The sequence below is a fragment of the Daktulosphaira vitifoliae genome, unplaced genomic scaffold, assembly GCF_025091365.1.
Source record: "Daktulosphaira vitifoliae isolate Bord-2020 unplaced genomic scaffold, ASM2509136v1 Scaffold_1, whole genome shotgun sequence".
Taxonomy (NCBI): Eukaryota; Metazoa; Arthropoda; class Insecta; order Hemiptera; family Phylloxeridae; genus Daktulosphaira; species Daktulosphaira vitifoliae.
This window is the reverse complement of record NW_026099572.1, coordinates 31,543,422-31,562,376: the sequence shown is the minus strand read 5'-3', so window position 1 is coordinate 31,562,376 and position 18,955 is coordinate 31,543,422. Positions and strand designations below refer to the sequence as shown.

General features: G+C 24.4%; 3 protein-coding genes and 1 long non-coding RNA gene across 4 annotated transcripts; 2 read left to right on the top strand and 2 right to left on the bottom strand.

Annotated features, from left to right (window-relative positions):
* Window positions 1–2,213: 2,213 nt before the first annotated feature.
* Window positions 2,214–5,619, bottom strand: LOC126894066 (zinc finger protein 665-like). Its single transcript, XM_050664737.1, has 8 exons — window positions 5,331–5,619; window positions 4,746–5,037; window positions 3,976–4,092; window positions 3,696–3,835; window positions 3,437–3,632; window positions 3,295–3,368; window positions 2,546–2,707; window positions 2,214–2,481 (listed from the first exon to the last, which is right to left on the bottom strand). Exons 1-8 carry the CDS (start codon window positions 5,481–5,483, stop codon window positions 2,341–2,343), a joined length of 1,275 nt encoding a protein of 424 aa, XP_050520694.1. The 5' UTR covers window positions 5,484–5,619; the 3' UTR covers window positions 2,214–2,340.
* Window positions 5,620–9,641: 4,022 nt separating this feature from the next.
* On the top strand, window positions 9,642–11,924 carry LOC126894079 (uncharacterized). The gene is made up of 3 exons (XR_007701308.1): window positions 9,642–9,864; window positions 11,487–11,683; window positions 11,741–11,924. It is a non-coding gene; the product is annotated as an uncharacterized LOC126894079 (long non-coding RNA).
* Window positions 11,925–11,937: 13 nt separating this feature from the next.
* LOC126894078 (post-GPI attachment to proteins factor 2-like) lies at window positions 11,938–15,332 on the top strand. Its single transcript, XM_050664757.1, has 3 exons — window positions 11,938–12,046; window positions 12,110–12,331; window positions 14,915–15,332. The coding sequence occupies exons 2-3, from the start codon at window positions 12,160–12,162 to the stop codon at window positions 15,043–15,045; spliced, it is 303 nt and encodes a 100-aa protein (XP_050520714.1). The 5' UTR covers window positions 11,938–12,046; window positions 12,110–12,159; the 3' UTR covers window positions 15,046–15,332.
* A 337-nt stretch (window positions 15,333–15,669) lies between these two features.
* On the bottom strand, window positions 15,670–18,581 carry LOC126894071 (eukaryotic translation initiation factor 4E-like). The gene is made up of 4 exons (XM_050664746.1): window positions 17,326–18,581; window positions 16,253–16,421; window positions 15,855–16,000; window positions 15,670–15,776 (listed from the first exon to the last, which is right to left on the bottom strand). The coding sequence occupies exons 1-4, from the start codon at window positions 17,538–17,540 to the stop codon at window positions 15,701–15,703; spliced, it is 606 nt and encodes a 201-aa protein (XP_050520703.1). The 5' UTR covers window positions 17,541–18,581; the 3' UTR covers window positions 15,670–15,700.
* Between the last annotated feature and the right edge of the window lie 374 nt (window positions 18,582–18,955).

The following is an 18,955-nucleotide window of genomic DNA, read 5'->3' as shown; positions in this document are numbered from 1 at the left end:
ATACATTGCATTACTTTTTAATAAATAATGTATTCATTCTTAGAATAAAGTAGGTGTGTGTAGTAATTCCTAGATGAGCCTAGATAAGTTAGACCTTTTACAAAGCCCAATACAAGCTAGACCTTGTACAAAGTTCAATACAAGATAGGTTTTAAAATCCACACTTACAATTAGTATTTTTTATTATTTATAAATAATAAAAAATATAATTTGAATATATCTAATAATGCATAAATTATTATTAAAAAAACCCAGCACAGGGGGGTCGCGGCACAGTGGTGCCGTGGTATAGTTGGATCAAGTATAATATTTGACAGTGATTAAAATCACTATAAAAAAAAACGCTTCGATGCAAATCTTTAGATAGTGTTTAATTTTAAAAAAATTGGTGTATTATTCCAAAAGCTACATGATCTGCTAGTTCCTTATTAATATCTTGATTAAGATAAAGTATGTCGAATGAAAAAGGGATTATTAAAAAATATTATTTCTCATAAAAAAATTGTGTTGATCCATAAACTTTTCAATAAGTTATAGCATTATAAAGTTAAAAATATAAAAAATAAAATCGAGAATTTTCACACAAAAATAGCATTTGGTAGCCATTTTCATCGTGAAGATAAAATAAAGTCCGAAATTTTTTTTCTCCATAATAAAGTATATTACATTAGCTTTAATTTAAGATATATATAAAAGTGTCAGTATTTCCGGAACACTTTCAAAAGATAAGTTGAAAAAATTAATTTTTTGTGAAAAAGTTTTCATTTTAAATCCCCCCCTATGGGCAGGTAAAGGGTCAGATTTACAAAAAAAATATATCAAATGATAGGTAATGTTATTATGCATCTATATAAAAAAAAATTATATTGATTTGGTTAATTTTAAAAAAGTTATGGCAATTTTAAGTAAAAAAAATTGAAAAAATTTCTAAAATTAGCGATTTTTAAATTTGTAATTTTTTTGGAGTTTTCCCCCATTTACGGGGAACGAGGGAAATGTTTTTAATTTTTGAGGGTAATGTCTTCAACTAGATATGATTTGTGATCTTTTGACGTATCGTTGAAAGAAATCCGTTCGGTGAGAGCTGAGAAAAAGTGGTAACAGAAAAAAAAAAAACATATCATAGTAAAACCAATACCTTCTCAGCTTCGTATCGAAGCTAAAAAGGAACAAAATATTTATAGTAGATTAAAAGTTATTAGATTTGTCAAAACATTGTGGTCTATTCAGTAATAGTATAATAAAATATGTTTAGAAAGTAAACATGTATCATGTAATTAAAGTTTTAATATTATAATATTTTATATTATAAAAATATTTGTATACATAATAGAAAGTAAAGTGAATTGTTGGGCGCACATATTAAATAATAGTACACAAAATTTTCATTTGAGTAAGAAGATACAATTGTATTAAGTTAAACCAATTATATGAAGTTTATATTAATGATGCTTATGAGCATGTTTAACATACTTTCTTGAAATTTATGGATTGAGGGGGTGAAAAGTATACATGGTCCAGCACAAAAATATCAAACTACATAACTTATGCAATGTAATATTATATTATTATTTATAATATTAACATATAACATGGTGTTATCATTTGTATGTCACATATTTTAAATATACAAAATAACCAGCTTATTATGGGATAAAATCTTCTTATTGTAGAGATCTTTAAGTTATGCTTACATGCAGGGCTCCCATTATAATTAACCAATTAGAATAGAAAGCCTCAGTTTCCAAGAAAGTCTAGGGATCACTAGACTACCTCCTTCTATTTATAAAAAGTCATTTCCCCCCATAAAAACCAGTTCTTTCGGTAATTGAAGATATACAAAATTTACGATACTAATCAAAATATTACTCTCAGAGACATAGTCATTTTTTTTTATTAACTTAGAATATTTTCTATTAGTCTATTTTTTTCTAATTTTTGGACTTAGAATATTTTTTTTAAAGAATTAATTGACACCTAGAGATTTGAAAGTGAACTTTGATTTGGTAAATTTTCTAATTTAAATTAATTTATTTATTGAATTATAATATTTGATTTACTTATTTTTCTTATTTTTTTCTTTTTTGAAATTGGGGTATGAAATTAATAATAAGAGGTAAATACATATTTTAACCAAATACTGCAACAACTAACAAAATAAAAAACCTAAAAACTAAAAAGAAAAAGATAAAATGATTATGAACAATAATATGTCAATGAAAAAAAAAATGTTTTATTCCTAAATAAAAGAAAAACTGACTTTTAAATAAACATACTCAAAATAAACAAGCAAAAATAATTTTTATAAAATATAATTAAAGGTAATAATTAATAAAATAGTTATGTCACAACTTTACTATCATCTAACTCTAAAATAGATTCACTGAAACTTATTGAGTTAAGAGATGTAAAAGAAGAATTCACGTTTAATAAGTCATCCAAGTTGTTATCACTGTTTGATTGTAAGTCCACATTGAAATCCTGAACATAAAAAATTGTTGTTTCAAAATAATAATTTATTTTTATTTTTTTAATTTAGTTATACCTTTACTTGGTCAGGTCCCAAAAATAAATCTTGAGTTCTATGTTGTTCTTCAAATATTTCATCATTAATAATAGTTGCACTTACATAATCAACTTCAGAACTTCCTTTACGAAACTTTGTTGTTAATTCCCAAACAGTTGAATTTGTATCTCTCGCATGTATCTTTAAAGTCAATTAGAAATATTAAAATATTTAAATAATAAAAAAAAATTCTTAATATTAAAATCAATTGTACATTACTTGTGACTTATATAGAACTAACTAAATTTTTAGGGTATAACACATTTACATGCTTTTATAAATTTTTGTTGAGTTAGATTCTGAACACTTTACCAGGCAGTACAAATTTTTATTTGTAGGCTTAAAAACTAAGTTATGTATTTTAATTAAATGTAGAGTTATGAATGGAGGTGGAGTTTATTTCCACAAAAAACAAAAAATATTTCTATGATACAATTTGTATCAATAATTAAGTTGCACTAACTGGTATAGTAATTACCCTTGCTATACCATCATGTAATTTCAAATGGAAGTACTATTCAAATTGAGAAAAAATAATTTTTTTATGACAATAAAACAAAACTTCCTTTTTTAAAAATGGGTTAGTTAAATGGTATTGCAGTGATATTGGCCATATTATATATTGATTAGTATTGGTATTCTATATATTAGTATTCCATAGTCAACAGATTTTACTAGGTGAGTATACAACTAAAGATTTTTATAATTAATAATCTTTATTTATTTACCCTTCTATGTTTGTTAAAATTTGTCACTGTAGCAAATTCTTTATTACACATATTACAAAAATATGGCTTCTCTCCTAAAATAAATTTATTATGCATGATTTAATCTAAAATTTACAAATTTTTATATAAATATTAATATTACCTGTATGAGTTCGAGAATGTCTGATAAGTGCAGTTCGGTCAATAAAACTTTTTGGACAAAATTCACAAATAAATTGTCTGTCATTGAAGTGCCGTTTCAAATGAAATTTTAATGTGTTATGATGGGGAAATGATCTTTCACACACAGTACATTTATACGGCTTATCTCCACTATGACAGCGTAAATGTGTTTTAATCTAAAAATATTTTTAAGTGTAAGTAAATAAAGTTAATTTAGTACAAATAAAAAAAAAATTTACTTGAGATGATGTTCGGAATGAGACAGAGCAGTGTACACATTTAAAGGGTTTCTCTCCAGTATGAATACGCATGTGCTCTTGTAAATTTCCATTTTGAAAATACTTTTTATGACATATTTTACATTCAAATTTTTTTTCACCTAAAATTTAGTAAAAATTATAGTTTAGTTTTAATTTTACTTATTACAATAAACTAGCTACTACTAAATTAATTCAGTAGTTTACCAAAATAAATATTTATTAAGAATGGAAGGTTTAAAAAAGTTTTGTTTTATTATACCTTGGTGTGTTAATAAATGAGTATTAAGTCCTTTTTTATTAACATATGTTTTTTTACAATGTTCACATTCGAATCTATCTACTGAAACAACTTCACGATTGTGATTATTGGATTGCTCTAAAATAGTCAAAATCAGTAAATTCTACTTGTTAAATAAACACAGTTAAAAAAATTATAGTTATATAATTCATGGATATTATTTGATATTGAAGTATTATGAATTTATTTTTCAATTGCAAGTATTTTTTTAACATTATTTAAATTCAATTTTGCTTGAAGTGCTTGAGGATATATCCATGTGTACAGATGGATATATCCTCAAGCACTTCAAGCAACAAGACAATCCATGAAAGTTTTAACACATTCATAAATTCAATTTGTTTCAAATATTACAATATGGCTTACTTAAAAACAAAGTATGATAATTTAACTTTATGCAAACGAAAAAATATAAATATAATCTTAGAATTTTAATATGTAGAATGAGTATGGAATACAGGTGTGGTATACTAATACCAGTACAATAGAATATAATATCATCCTAATGTTGTGTTAGAAATGATAAAACTAGGAATAGTAAGTTGGGGATTGAACAATTGTTTCTATACAACATTTCATAGGAGAATGGTCATTTATTCTAACAGATCTGTCATGACTTTATATAGTCAGATTTGAGGAGAAAATAAAAATTAGACAAAGGAAAATGAGTTTAGTGAAAGAGATAAGATAAAGTTTACTTTTATTTAAAAATAATACAATCATCTATTTACCATGTTTTTTTAAATGAAATCTTAGATCATTTTTATGGTATAAAACTAAACCACATATTTCACATACAAACTCATCAATTTCTTTAATATTCTTTTGAAAGTTTAAATTTGACTTGTTTGTGTTAATATTTCCATAGTTTACAGATGTAAATTTTTTAATATTGTTCATTTCATAAATATTATTTAAAAACTTCTGACCATCTAGTAGATCATCTATAAACTTTACAAGCATGTCTAATTGACATTTACAATTTGCACAAATTTTTTTTGGAAAGTCATCATCATTCGAAACCTATAATAAAATTTAATATTAATACTTAATGCAGAAAATGTCTATTACAAAAATAGCTTTTAACAGATAATTACTTAAAAATGGTTGGTCTCTCTCAAAAGAAAGTAACAGCAACCAGTGGCATGCTACTTTTTAACTAATTAGTCTATCGACTCGTAAATAGATTACCTTTTTAATAGGAGGACAATTAAGAGTTTCTTACTTTGCACTGCGACTCAATTAATATAGCTAAATTTACCATTAAAAAATAAAACCAACTTTGTAATTAACTTTACAGTATATATTTAACATACCTGAATCGGCAAATAACGGTTGATTAAGTCGGCAATAGTAAGATCTACAGAATCTTCTTTTTCATATATTAAGTATCCTGATGAATTATTTAATCCACAAAGTCGACAAATTTCTGATTGTCTTAGAGAAAATATAGGATTTTCAAATTCCATTTTATCTTTTAATTTGATAAATGTTCGAACACATGAAAAAATATTAGGATATCATTTATTTGAAAAAGAAATACTAATTAAAAGACAATTTTTTTCTTTTCATCATTTTTTCAAACTTCATAATAATTTACCCAAAAAGATTGTAAAAAGATACATCTTTTATTGAATTTGTTATCAATTATTTTGTATCATTTTACTAAAAATGATAACACTTTAAAAATATTAAAGGAACGCTTATTTAAGACATACACTTATATACATTTATAAGTGTATATGTAAATAAAAAAATGTTTTATATGTCTATGGTCTCATCCGAAAATAATATGTGTCAATCCAGAGGCGTACACAGAAATTAAATTTAGGGGGGGGTTTGAAATTTAAAGAAAATTAGATGTGATACTGCCCATATTATTACCTTACAAAAATTCCTGTTTTAGATTACTTTATTGTGGAAATATTTATAGTATGATATGATCTTTTTTAATGTTATTACTTATTGTTTATGGTCCAAAATCGTCGCTTAGCTTATAAATTATAGGTGGGTTTCAACCCCCAAAACCCCCCTTGCATACGCCTGTGGTAAAAACAAAGAGAATAATAAATTTACTTGGGTTCTTGACTTTTACTCAATACTATAAACCTTCGTTTATATATATATATCTTATAACATTGATTTCTACCAATATTTATAGATATTAAAATATCTATAAATCTTGGGTAGAACGACGGTTGATAGAATTGTAAGAAGTTTGGTAAATGATTTTTCTAATATCTCAAATACAATTTAATTTTAATATTTCCATTACAAAGGTCTTCAAGAAGATTTTTTAGAACAGGAAAACTACAATTTACGCTCCCTAAATACTAAAGATAAGCACTCAATGTTTTTTCCATTAACACTTAAAAATATAAAGCTACTTATTGTTTAAAATATTTAATGCTATGTTTATAGATCAAATTTTAGTTGCTTTAATTCGCATATTTTATAAAAATTTAAATAAGTATACAAAACATTAAAAAAAGTAATTCTTTATATATCTGATAATTACATTTGTAATTAAAAGTACAAACATGTACTCTTTTGAGCTACTGAAATATTTAAAAATCCCGAGGGTGAGGTTTTTGATGAACAAATAAATATATCATTTGTGTTTTCTGCTGTTAAACCCATATCATAGAAATCATTTACCCCACACAAATGATTCTTTACGAGTTTAATGGTCAATCGTTTAACTCTAAACTGAATATTATTATAAAAGGTTTTATCGATTATTTTTCAATAAGCTAGGTATAGCTAGGTCATGTCTGGTATAAATAATTTAAATATTATCGAATACTGCTAAAATGGCAACGTCAGTAACTATATGAAAATTATACTCATAATTTTTACAACAGTAAAATCGATCATAGCTTATAATCTTATCCTAAAAAAATTTCTTAGTTAAAGCTATATTTTAATGACATAAGATAAATAAAGAAATCTTTGTTAGTAAGTATATTTAACTAAAATATATTTTTTTATATAATTAAAAAAAGTTGACAATATAAATATATTTTGTTAATTTTAATACATGAAATATAATACTCTAAAATATAATTTTTTTTTACATCTGAAAAATATCTTTTTATGTATCTATTTAATAAAAATTTTATATTTAAATATTATAAATGTTTTCCATTGGTACAATTTTATAATATTTACTATGAAGTACTAAAATAAATTAATGAGAGATATTTTACATAGTAAAATTACGTTATTGTTTAAATTATTTGAATTTGGTTACTGTTGAGATTTGGCTTCAAATAAGTCTTTGAAAAGCAAAATGAAAAGTAGGAATTAATATTTTGATTTTTTTATTTCATTTAACCTTATAAAGAAAATTTCTTTCGAGATAAATTATAGCTCGTTTTAATTAAGTAAGAATGTCTTTTAGTGTTTCTCTTCCTAAACATACTCTTGCTTAATTAGTAATAATAATTATCTTTATATAGGGTTGACAGTTATAACTTAGAAAAATATTGAGCAAGTTATGTATAATCAATATCGTAAAACTTTTTTGTTTTTCGTTTCATACTAGGAATATTTTTTCTTGGAGATATGAAAATTATAATCCGTCGAATATCTATAATATTGATTTAACAGGACTCAGTAATGGCCCTCCTCACCATTACCATTTTAAAATGAAAAAATAACTTTTTTTTAGACATGATTTATATTATTTTTAGTATAATGCTAAATAAATTTAAGGTAATCTACAATAAAAATATATTTTATAATGACTTGACTACATTGTGCAACAATTCTTAAGGGACGTTTCGTTAATAACTGATAAGCTTATCACAGACTATATGAAAACAGATAGTTCACTTGGCCCGATAACAAAACGGTTTTTTGATTGGAGAAGTGAAATCAGTGCAACCGTATGTATAAGCGCAAAAATTCTTTTTATTTATTTCATTATTAAATCTGCTGTAGCATAAATATTATGAAATTCCGTATATAAACATAATTATTGACATAAATTATTTTAATACATCATTAAATTAAGGTATTAAACCCATAATCCCTTATTTATGACTCAAAATTGCTAAATTAGTCATGAAAATTAAATAATTATCAGTTTTTATAATGTAAATTATTAACTACTTAAATTTGACTTGAGCAGTAACAATTGTTATTGTTAATATTGTCAATGATCACATGTATCTTATTTCGTGTTATATTTGGTGCTTTCTTTCAAAATATCTCACTACCTCACCAGTATGCGATGCTCAGTGAAGTTTTGTCCAAGTACATATTCCTTCAAAGATAAAAGCTTTTTTTCTTATCCTAAAGAAAACGATCGTTTGAAACTATGGATGAATAATTGTCAAACTAATCATTTGGCCGAGACTTTATCCAAAAAAAAATAATCTAGTAGTTTGCGCGGATCATTTTGACGATAAAATGTTTTTGATAAAGACTACAAAAAATCGGCTGGTCATGATGCAGTACCTACAATATTTAGTGGTCAGTATTTTTTATCTTCGATGCAAAGCTGAGAAGGTATTAATTTTACTATGATGTGTGTTTCTTTAATTTATTTATTTTTTGTGTGTCTGTTACCTTGTTTTTTTCAGCTCTCACCGAACCGATTTCTTTCAATGATACGTCATAATATCACAAATCGTATCTAGTCGAAGACATTACCCTCAAAAATTGAAAAATTTTCCTTCATTCCTCATAAGTGAGAGATATCTCCAAAATAATTACAATTTTAAAAATCAGTAATTTTTGACATTTTTTTCTTAACACTACCATAACTTTTTCAAAAATGAAAATTTTATATAGATGTTTGATGTCTTTACCTATCATTTGGTATATCTATTTATAAATTTAACCCTTTACCAGCCCACAGTGGGGAATTCAAAATGACAACTTTTTTACAAAAAATTAACTTTTTCAACTTAACTTTTGAAAGTGTTCCGGAAATACTGACGCTTATATATATATATTAAATCAAAGCTAATGTAATATACTTAATTTTGGGAAAAAAAAATTTCGGACTTTATTTTGTCTTCACGGTGAAAATGGCTACATTTTGGCCAAAAAATGGCTAACAATAATAATAATAATAAAAATATATAATTTATTATATATTATTATTTATTATGTCTAAAATAATTCAAATTTTATAAAAAATATAATACTATTAACAGTTTTACCAAAAATTACAGCTTCATATATTATAGGTAAAACTAACTAAACGTTGAAAAAAATTTATGAAATAATAAACTACACAAAATGTCAACTTTTATACAAATTGAACACAATATTCATAATGTCAGACAATATTTAAAAAAAAAACATTTTTATTAAGACTAAACGTTATTTAAACAAATAAGTATGCGAACAGTTATAATTAATTATCGTTCAAGTATTTAAAATATAATAGTGTCACTAATTCCAATATCATTGATAATTTTTGTAACTGATAGAGGAATTATATAATATTATTGTAAAATATTTGCACAATAATATGTATTGTACAACAGTCTCTACTGCTTTGTCTTCTGCCCAATCAGAGAGCTTGATTTTTTTTTCTATTGTTCTCGGCTAAGTGAACTATCTGTTTTCATATAGTCTGTGAGCTTATTATGAGGTTCGAATATTGTGTATAAGATTATATAGTTTATACTTATCAGTATTTAAAAAGCGTTAAACGATTTATTGCTTTCAAACGTAATTTTGATACCTATCATAACTTTTTATTAATAGTGTTGAATAATACCATCTTAGTTACAATGACCTGCTTCATTATGCTACCCAATGACAAATACAGTTGACCTTTTATTAGAACCGGATCTTTTTGTCCAAAATATGTAGTATGAAAAATAAAATGTAAGTATTTTCTTTATAACTTAAAAAATCAAGAATTTGTTTCTTAATTATATCAATCAAATATTATCGATATTTTTCAAGGTAGTAAATCAAAGTTTAAATATAATACCAGAAATATTAGATTGACATATTCAAAAATATTTCAATAGAATACCATGATTATTAATTGAGATAAAGATTTTTATATTTAATAGAACATATTACCACGCCCTATATTTACTATTAAATTCAAATTCAATGTTGTACATAATAGATAAATTACTCTTTTTGATGCAATTTAATATTTTAAAATATGTGTTTCCAACGTGTCCATGTTTTATATGTCAAGATTGATTTTATTATTTTTAATTATTTAAAAACTTTTACTAGTATTTATCACTTAAGTCTTTTAGTGTCATTTATTACTTTAAAGGCTGGATAAATAACTATTGATATTTACATAATTTATCTAATTTTTAAAATATTTTTGAATATAACACAATTATTATAATTGAGTAATAGTATATTTGATTTCTTAATGCAATTATTGATTAAAAATTTATTGAGTTTTTTAATTATTCATGCAATTTATAATATATACAAAGTGTCTTAGACTAACTGTCAATGCTTATCTAGGCTTATGTAATTTAAGAAGGCAATAATTATTTTAAAAAGAATTTCCGAGAAAATGATAATGGTATCAAAAATTATAAGCGTTAAGTAAGACATTTATGTTTTGAAAAAAGTGTAATTACTATAAAATCATTTATATTTTAAGCATTAAATTCATTTTTCTATCCAAACCTATCTCATTAATTTTTCTCATATAAACTATGACATATTATCACTTTACAGGTCATGTCTTATACCTTTAGTTACTGCCTGGGTTTATTTTCTAGATATTTTATTTATTAAATCAACAAAAAATATTAAAGCAAAGCTTTGATTTTAAGATTATAATTTATTTAAATTTAGTTTTTACTGCTTTTAAAATAACTTTTAAAAAAGTTTTGTTTTGAATTAGATTTAAGTTGATTAAAATTGATAAATATATGCAATTAAATTTCAGAATACATTTCATTCATCATCTCCTAAAAATTTGAAAAAAATTGGTATACTGTATTGAACATATAAACATTATTTGTACTATCTATTAAGTTCATAGGGGTCAGTTGGAAGGTTAGGGAGCTCTGTCTTCCAATTTACAATTTTGCCCCTCTAGAAGTTTAGTAAAATTTTATGCACTGTTATATAGAGATTATTATTTGGTGGAGGAAAAATTTTTTTTATTCAAATTCCATAAACAATTGGCCACCCTATGTCTTTGATTAAGTTTGTACAAATTTTTGGTATCCTGAAAAAAGAATTTGGTCAATTTTTTCAATTTTTTCAATTTAATTGGATAGAACTTTCAAAAGCTTGAAAATACTCATTGTAGTATTGCAAGAAAATTTTTATTTATTTTGTCAATTAATTAAACAGGATCAATATAAAAATTATTCTTTTTGTGTCAAAATGAGCCATAAAATTAAAATTTATTTTATACAAAATTTAATTAAGTTCCTTCTTGTTAAAGCTAGAGTAATAAGTATTAAACTAATTTTATATCATGTTAATTTTTGTGTCATTCTATTTTATTTTAGTGAAACACATTAAATTAAAAATGAGTACAAATTTTATAAAATTAAGTCCAGATAAAGCAGATAAACGGTATTTAATACAAATCAAAGTACCTTCTCTCTGTTTGTATACAATGTTGAGTGTATTTATTACATTTATTTTTTGTATTTTTTGGACTATATGGTTTCATCTGGAAGACTCTACAGGAACTCATTGTGGAGTAAGTATTTTAATGCTATCAATCACAAATTTTATTACTTAATATTAATCATATTAGGTAAAAAATTATCTACCTTCAATATCTACTGCAATTGGGAAATATTCAATACAACAGTTTTTGTGGAATCTGGCAATATTTGCTCATAGTCCAATTAGATTAGTTGTAACCAGTATGTACTTTCAGTACTACAGTAAAATAATCAAATCATCATTGAATTGGTGTGTTTTACTTCTATGGACATTGAATANAGTAAAATAATCAAATCATCATTGAATTGGTGTGTTCTACTTCTATGGACATTGAATATTATTGAATTGTGTTCATTAGTATCATTATCAGTGTTTACATCAACAAATTATTACAGTAAGTTTTTAATAGTTATTTAGTATTAATAAATTTACAATAATTAAAAATTTGGTGTTAAAGGTATTCATGAAAAAAGTTTTATTACATTTATAAGTGCATCTGAACTAAATATGTTGATATCATGTATGTTACTGAAGAAAGGACGTTTTAATAAGACTGTAGCTACCAAATTAGAATCAAAATCATTATCTTATAAGATATATTTAACAATATTTAATTGTATATGTTTTACAATTGCTGCTGTTTGTTTTTTACGTCACAATGCTTATTGTGAAACTGGTGGTAAGAAAAACTTTAAAATTAAAAAGAAATCTCCTCTTCTTCTTCGCCTTAATCCCAACTACTTGGGGTTGGCCACCCTTATCCCAAACTTCCACTTGACACGATCTTCCACATCATCTACGCTCACATCAGCTCACATATTGCAGACGCTTCTCTCCATTTCAATAACTCGCACTAAATTCTGTGTCTTACATTCTCGTCAATACCTCCACTCTTTTGCACAACTGACCCTAAATACTTAAAACTCTCCATCTCTCCAATCACGTCCTCGCTTGTTGTTACTGACCTCCTCATTTCACCTACCTTGTGTTCTCCTTCGTCAAACTCTATATACTTTGTCTTACTTCTACTTATTCATAAACCCTTTTCTTCAAGAGCTGATCTCCACACCTCTAGCCTTTGGTTAATTTCCTCCCTATTTTCTCCTATTAACACTATATCGTCAGAAAACAACATGCACCATAGCACATTTCCTTGTATTTCTCTTGTAATTTCATCCATCACTATAGAGAATAAGTAAGGGCTTAAAGCAGAACCTTGGTGCACTCCTACTCTTATCCGAAAACCTTCTAATACTCCTACACTTTTTAGTACACAAGTGCCATCATACATGTCTTCTGTTATATTAATGTACCTTTTCGGGACTCCTTTTCTAATTAATGCCCACTTTAAAACCTGTCTTGGTTTTCTCTCTCTCTTTAAAATTAAAAAGAAATATTCTTTAAAATATAATTTTTTCTTTGATCAAGTACATTATTTGAGTGATATTCTTATAATTGTATAATATCATTAAGAAAAAAGTATTGTGATAATAATTTTAACTTAAAATGAAGTTAATATTTAACGTTATTTTTTTATAACATATATCATACAAATTATTTTAATTAATCTGTGATTACTTGTCAAAAATTCTATGAAAAATGATTGTGTTTAATATACTTTTTTAATTATTATTAATATTTTGTTTATTTTTTCATGGTTACTGAACTTTTATTTAATTATGAAATTTTTTTTTATTGAAAACTTATTAAAATAATCGTGGCATTTCAGAACTTATATGCCATTACCTTTTGTGCATACATATATGTATTTCTCTTATTCCTTTATGTCTTAATTAATTCTAAAAAGAAAACATATGCTGCTTAACATATAAGCAGCATTATTTTGTTATGATAATTTACTCAGTGGTATGACATTAAGGTGCATAGGTACCGGGGTTTGATTCCATTTCACTGGGCTGTTTAGGTTTTTTTGCCTTCTAACACAAGGTTAAAATAGCTTTTAGAAAGGATTTTTAACATAATAATAATAAAAAAAAAAGGTTCCAATCATATAAAGTTTTATTTTATATTTATTCTGAATTGATGTTGTATGAAATTACTAATTAGGATTATCAATTTTTATTTAAAAATAGATTAGTCATATACAGAGTGATCAGTAAATCATAAACTCAATTATATTCAAAATACAATACTGGAAAAAAGAAATTTTGGTTTCTTTTAGTTCTTGATTTATCAATTACTAGTTACTTTTTAAAGTTATTCCTTATAACTTAAGGGGTTGTTAACTTTATTTTTTTAAATGTAACATATATATTTGGCTAGCTTATGAAATAGAAAATTATCTAATTAAGAAAATAACTCGTCGATAATAACTTTTGGAACAGTACTTTGGAAGTTATTCTCATTTTTAAACTAAACAAAGAATACGATAGAGAAATGATTAGTGATAGATATGGCATCACCCACGACTTACCTCCAGTTTTAACTTTAAATTGTTAACAACTTCTATAAAAGTGGTCCAAAAATACTTATCGACCAGTCATTTTCTTAATTAAAAAAATTCTTATTTTATAAGTATGTTGCCAATTAAAAATATAAAGTTGACACCCCAATAAGTTAGAAATAGTTCTAAAAAGTAATTAATTTAGTTAAATCAAGAAATATATTCAACTAAATGAAATCAAACATTTTTTTTTTCATTATTATTATATTTACTTTGTGAGTAAAGAAGTGATTTATGATAATCCAATTACACTTATTATCATTTTTATTTTAAGTAGTGGTTGGATAGATGGATAAAATATATTCTATAGCAGTCTTCATTATAGAAGATTTTTTTTTGTTGTTTAATATTTGGCCACAAATTATATTATAGTATGTTTGATGCTAATTCAAAGGCTATATTTTCATATTATGAAAATTTAGCCTATGAAATTAAACACTAGAATTACTCGAGTTATGCTAAAGTAGGTCGATTCCCTCTAAATATCACTTAATTCTACAGTTTTTTCTAATATTTCAATTTTTAAAAAACTTAAAAATGTAAAACATTGAGTGTTAAAGTCTTTTTAAACTGTTAATAATAATAAACTTATTCCTCATAGACATATAGAAAGATGCAGGCAATGGTGAATTTCCAGTGCAACAGGATTCTAAAAGGGTTAAGTTTCCTAATAAATTAACATCTAAAATAACATCTTAAGTAAAACACACATTAAAAAAAAATGTTCAAAAATACTAATGATACTTGTATGACTGTATTATTTTAATTACTACTATATTTTACTTTTTAATTTTTCAGTGTATACAATCTTTGCGTTTTTTGAATATCTAGTTGTACTGAGCAACATGGGCTTTCATATGACTGCTTCTTTAGATTTAGCAGGAATGTCAATAGTTTTAGATGACAATCTTAATATTCATTATAGATGAGAGTTGTTTTATTGTTAACTATTTGATATCTGAGATACTAATATAAATATAAGGTTTAATAACCATTTGTTGTGATACTGTTAATACCAAAAATAAAATGATCTATCATCTTTAATATTATGTTTAAGTGTTAAATTAAAGTTAATGAATTGTTTATGACTAATAAAGTAATATATTTAGACAGTTTTTGTTATATTAATATCTTAGATTTTAAGTAATAATTCTTGATGTTTGTTTAAAAAAGTGACTATTGTTTTACAATAAAATTGTTACACATATTATATTAATAAAGCTAATTGAGTTATTTTAGTTAAATGATAGTGTAAATTAGTTAAAACAAAAATTTAAATTAGACTTCAGTTATTATTTTATTTAAAAATTGTGATATTTATTATAAATAATTAAAAATATATAGTTGTGTGATATCACAATGTTATATATTTCTTAAGTTTTGGCATCAACTTTCGATATAATATCAAATATATGGCTATCAGTGAAACTCCATTCATAAATGCAAAAAATATTCATGTATTAACAATTACATTTTTTCTATTTTTTAAGTTTTTTGTTTACAGAATAGTTCATTGGTTATTTAACTAGTAGACAGTGTTGTGAATAATATTGAATTAATTGAGCATTCAAAAACATGTTTTCTTTATTTAAGTAATCTGTTATGAGTAAAGTAATGTATTCGTCTTATTTGATGTCCTATAACCTTTTGAGCAATTAAACTGTAAAAGACGCATTTTAGTGAATACATATTTATTTATTATTAGCTACAATAATTTATTCATAAAATAAATCATTACCCAATCATGAGAATGTTTTTATAATTTTCTAATGTTATTTTGGTTGTCCATAGTGTTATTTTAGAACTCGTGGATTTTACATGTACGGATATTCCGTTTATATCACTGGAAACTTCTGAGAACCTATCACCAATAACACTCAAAACCTATAATAGTTAATAGGTAAATCTATAATATATATATTTCATAGAAACTTAGGAATTTGTGGTGGTAATTTTGAATGAAAAATAAATAATTTTGTATGTTAATGGATCTACAATTACAACATAGATTACTGTTTAGGAAAAATTGAGCAAAATATTTTATCATAACTTATTTGAATTAATAAATTTAAAACCTGAGTAAATTTATAAAGTTAAAATTGTTAAAATATTCAAAACGATGTTGGAATCACGAACCAAATTATTCCATGTCTTAGTTAAACAACGGTTTGGTTTTAATATTATAATCCATCGTCCAGCGCCACTATTCGTCTCATGTTCCCATACAGGTAAACTTTTTTCATCAAAAACAAATAAACTTGTATTTAAATGGTTAATTGATGGTTGAATGATATGATTCAATAATCTATGTGATATTATACGAATTATTTGTCGCCTTATATTTATTCATATATTTTTTGGTCACACTTATAGCCATGGTCAAATAATGTTTTATAAATTTATTGAAAAAATCATGATGTTTTTGCCCCACAGGATTTTTTTATTTCATTCAAACTCTGTAATAATGGTTTTGTTAGGTTAGCACTATTGTCTTTATGGATAAAGAAATACAATAATAGCTTTTTTAATTTTGATTTATTTTTTACATTATAATATTGTGTAATTTAATAAAATTTAGGTGTATGAAAAATCGAATTTAAAATCTTTTCAAATATAAAAAAACATTTATTCATAAGAATCAATTAAAATGTGACTAATAAAAAAAAATATGATTAAAATTAACGCCTTGTCTATTTTTCATAATAATTATGAGAATAATTAAACCAATTATTTGTAGAATGATTTTCCTGTTCTTAGAATTTAATTAAACCTAATATTTTTTAAAACAAACTGTAGACACATTTTTTTTTAAATTAGTAAGAATACTGATGCATCCCTCAGTTCAAAGTAATTTGTCCCCAAGGACATGGACGGCCGATAATTTTAATTTTTAAGTGTTTTCTTTCTAAATATAAGAAATTGATAAAAAATAATGTAAACAATTAAACTTATAATACCTTTAATTTATCTCAAACCGGTAAAATATTTTAATTATTTAATACTTCAGTAAAATTATTAAAATATAAACGGAAGTGAAAAAAAATAGTGATTAGAATTTTGCTTATAGAAGTACAATATACAATTTAATTTGTCTTAGCTTGAGAAGTATGAGTCGCTTTGTGTACTCTAATTCATCATTAAATACAAAAAATCTAAGGCTAATCCAAAAAAATGTATGTTATTTTAAGTAGTTTAAATTCATAACTAACTTCCATAAATAATTAACATCGCGAACGGTGTCAATCTTGATAAGGTTTTCTTCCCATGGTAGTTGTGGATTTAATACAGTTGCTTTTTTGTACCAAAATGTCCAAGGCCTAATTGGATATGTAATTGAAATTTCTGGATATAAAACAATACGACTAACTTCAACAGGTTTTATTGATTTTTCTGTGGCAATATCAGTTGTAGTTGTTATCTGCATGTTACCTTTTTTCCTTATTCAAAATATTCATGGATCGCCTTTAATTGTTATTTTTATTAATACTCATTACTCAAGTGTAGTATTAATCTTTAAAATTTTTATTCAAATTATTTTTGTAGCTAATTGACTGTTGAAAATTGTTTAAATAAATAAATAAATATTGTTGCCTTAACAATTGTGAATTAAAATCATTATTTGGCTAACAAATTAGAGTATGCTAGTGCATTAAAATATAAATCAAATTCTAGTTCTTAAGAAAGTATTTGTCAGATAATTTTAAATTTTATTGTTAATTTTATATTTTAGTAAAAAACTATAGACCTTCATACTAAAATGTAATAAGGAGTAGTGTACGCAGATTTGTAGTGTGGGTAGAGATTTCACTAAAAATTGATACAGAGGTACAACCAGGAAATAATTTTGAGGGGGTATTATTAATCACAAAAAAATATTGCAGAAGTTTTGACTAGAAATAATTATGTGAGATAATGAAAGTTGGGTTGAGTCTTTTTTAATTTACATTTACTATACCAGACTGTTAAATTGAATACATTATGTTGAACATTGACACTTATCAACCAAGAAATATACAATGTTACAGTAAAAATTTCAAGTCTTTTGAATTTAATTCTTATGGATTTAGAATTCAAAATTCGAATTCTAGTTTAACTGTAACCAATAGTCTCTTAACAAGAAAGCCACTTATCACTTTAACGCTCTAAACTCGTATTATTTTAACTCCGTAAAGATAATTAAAATTAACACTTTAATATTTCTAAGTGAAATTTCTTCATGAAATTATGTGTAATTACAACTGAACTTGAGCATAAAATAATTATCCAAACTTTTGCGTGTACTTTTATCTTCGATGCGAAGCTGAGAAAGTATTAATTTTATCATAAGTATTAATTTTTCTTTGAGTTACCAACACTGTATTGAATTAATTAAAAGATTGACATAATAGTAGGTAAATGCCATAATAATAAACTTGTTTATTATAGTAAAATTTTACTAAAAAAAAAAAAATAAAATTTTACTATGATGTGTTTTTTTTTTTGTGTCTGTTGCCACTTTTTCTCAGCTCTCACCGAATCGATTTCTTTCAACGATACGTCAAAAGATCCCAAATCGTATCTAGTTGAAGAAATTACCCTCAAAAATGGAAAAAATTTCCCTCGTTCCCCATAAATGGGGGAAACCTCCAAAAAAATTACAAATTTAAAAATCGCTAATTTTCGAAATTTTTTCAATTTTTAAAATTTTTTTTACTTAATATTGCCATAAATTTTTAAAAATAACCAAATCAATATATTTATTTATTTATTAACCCTACCCGACCAGTATTTTCGCCTGTTATGGACTGACTTGAATATTAATTAATTAAAATTTAATGACAATACTCTTCAATATTAACA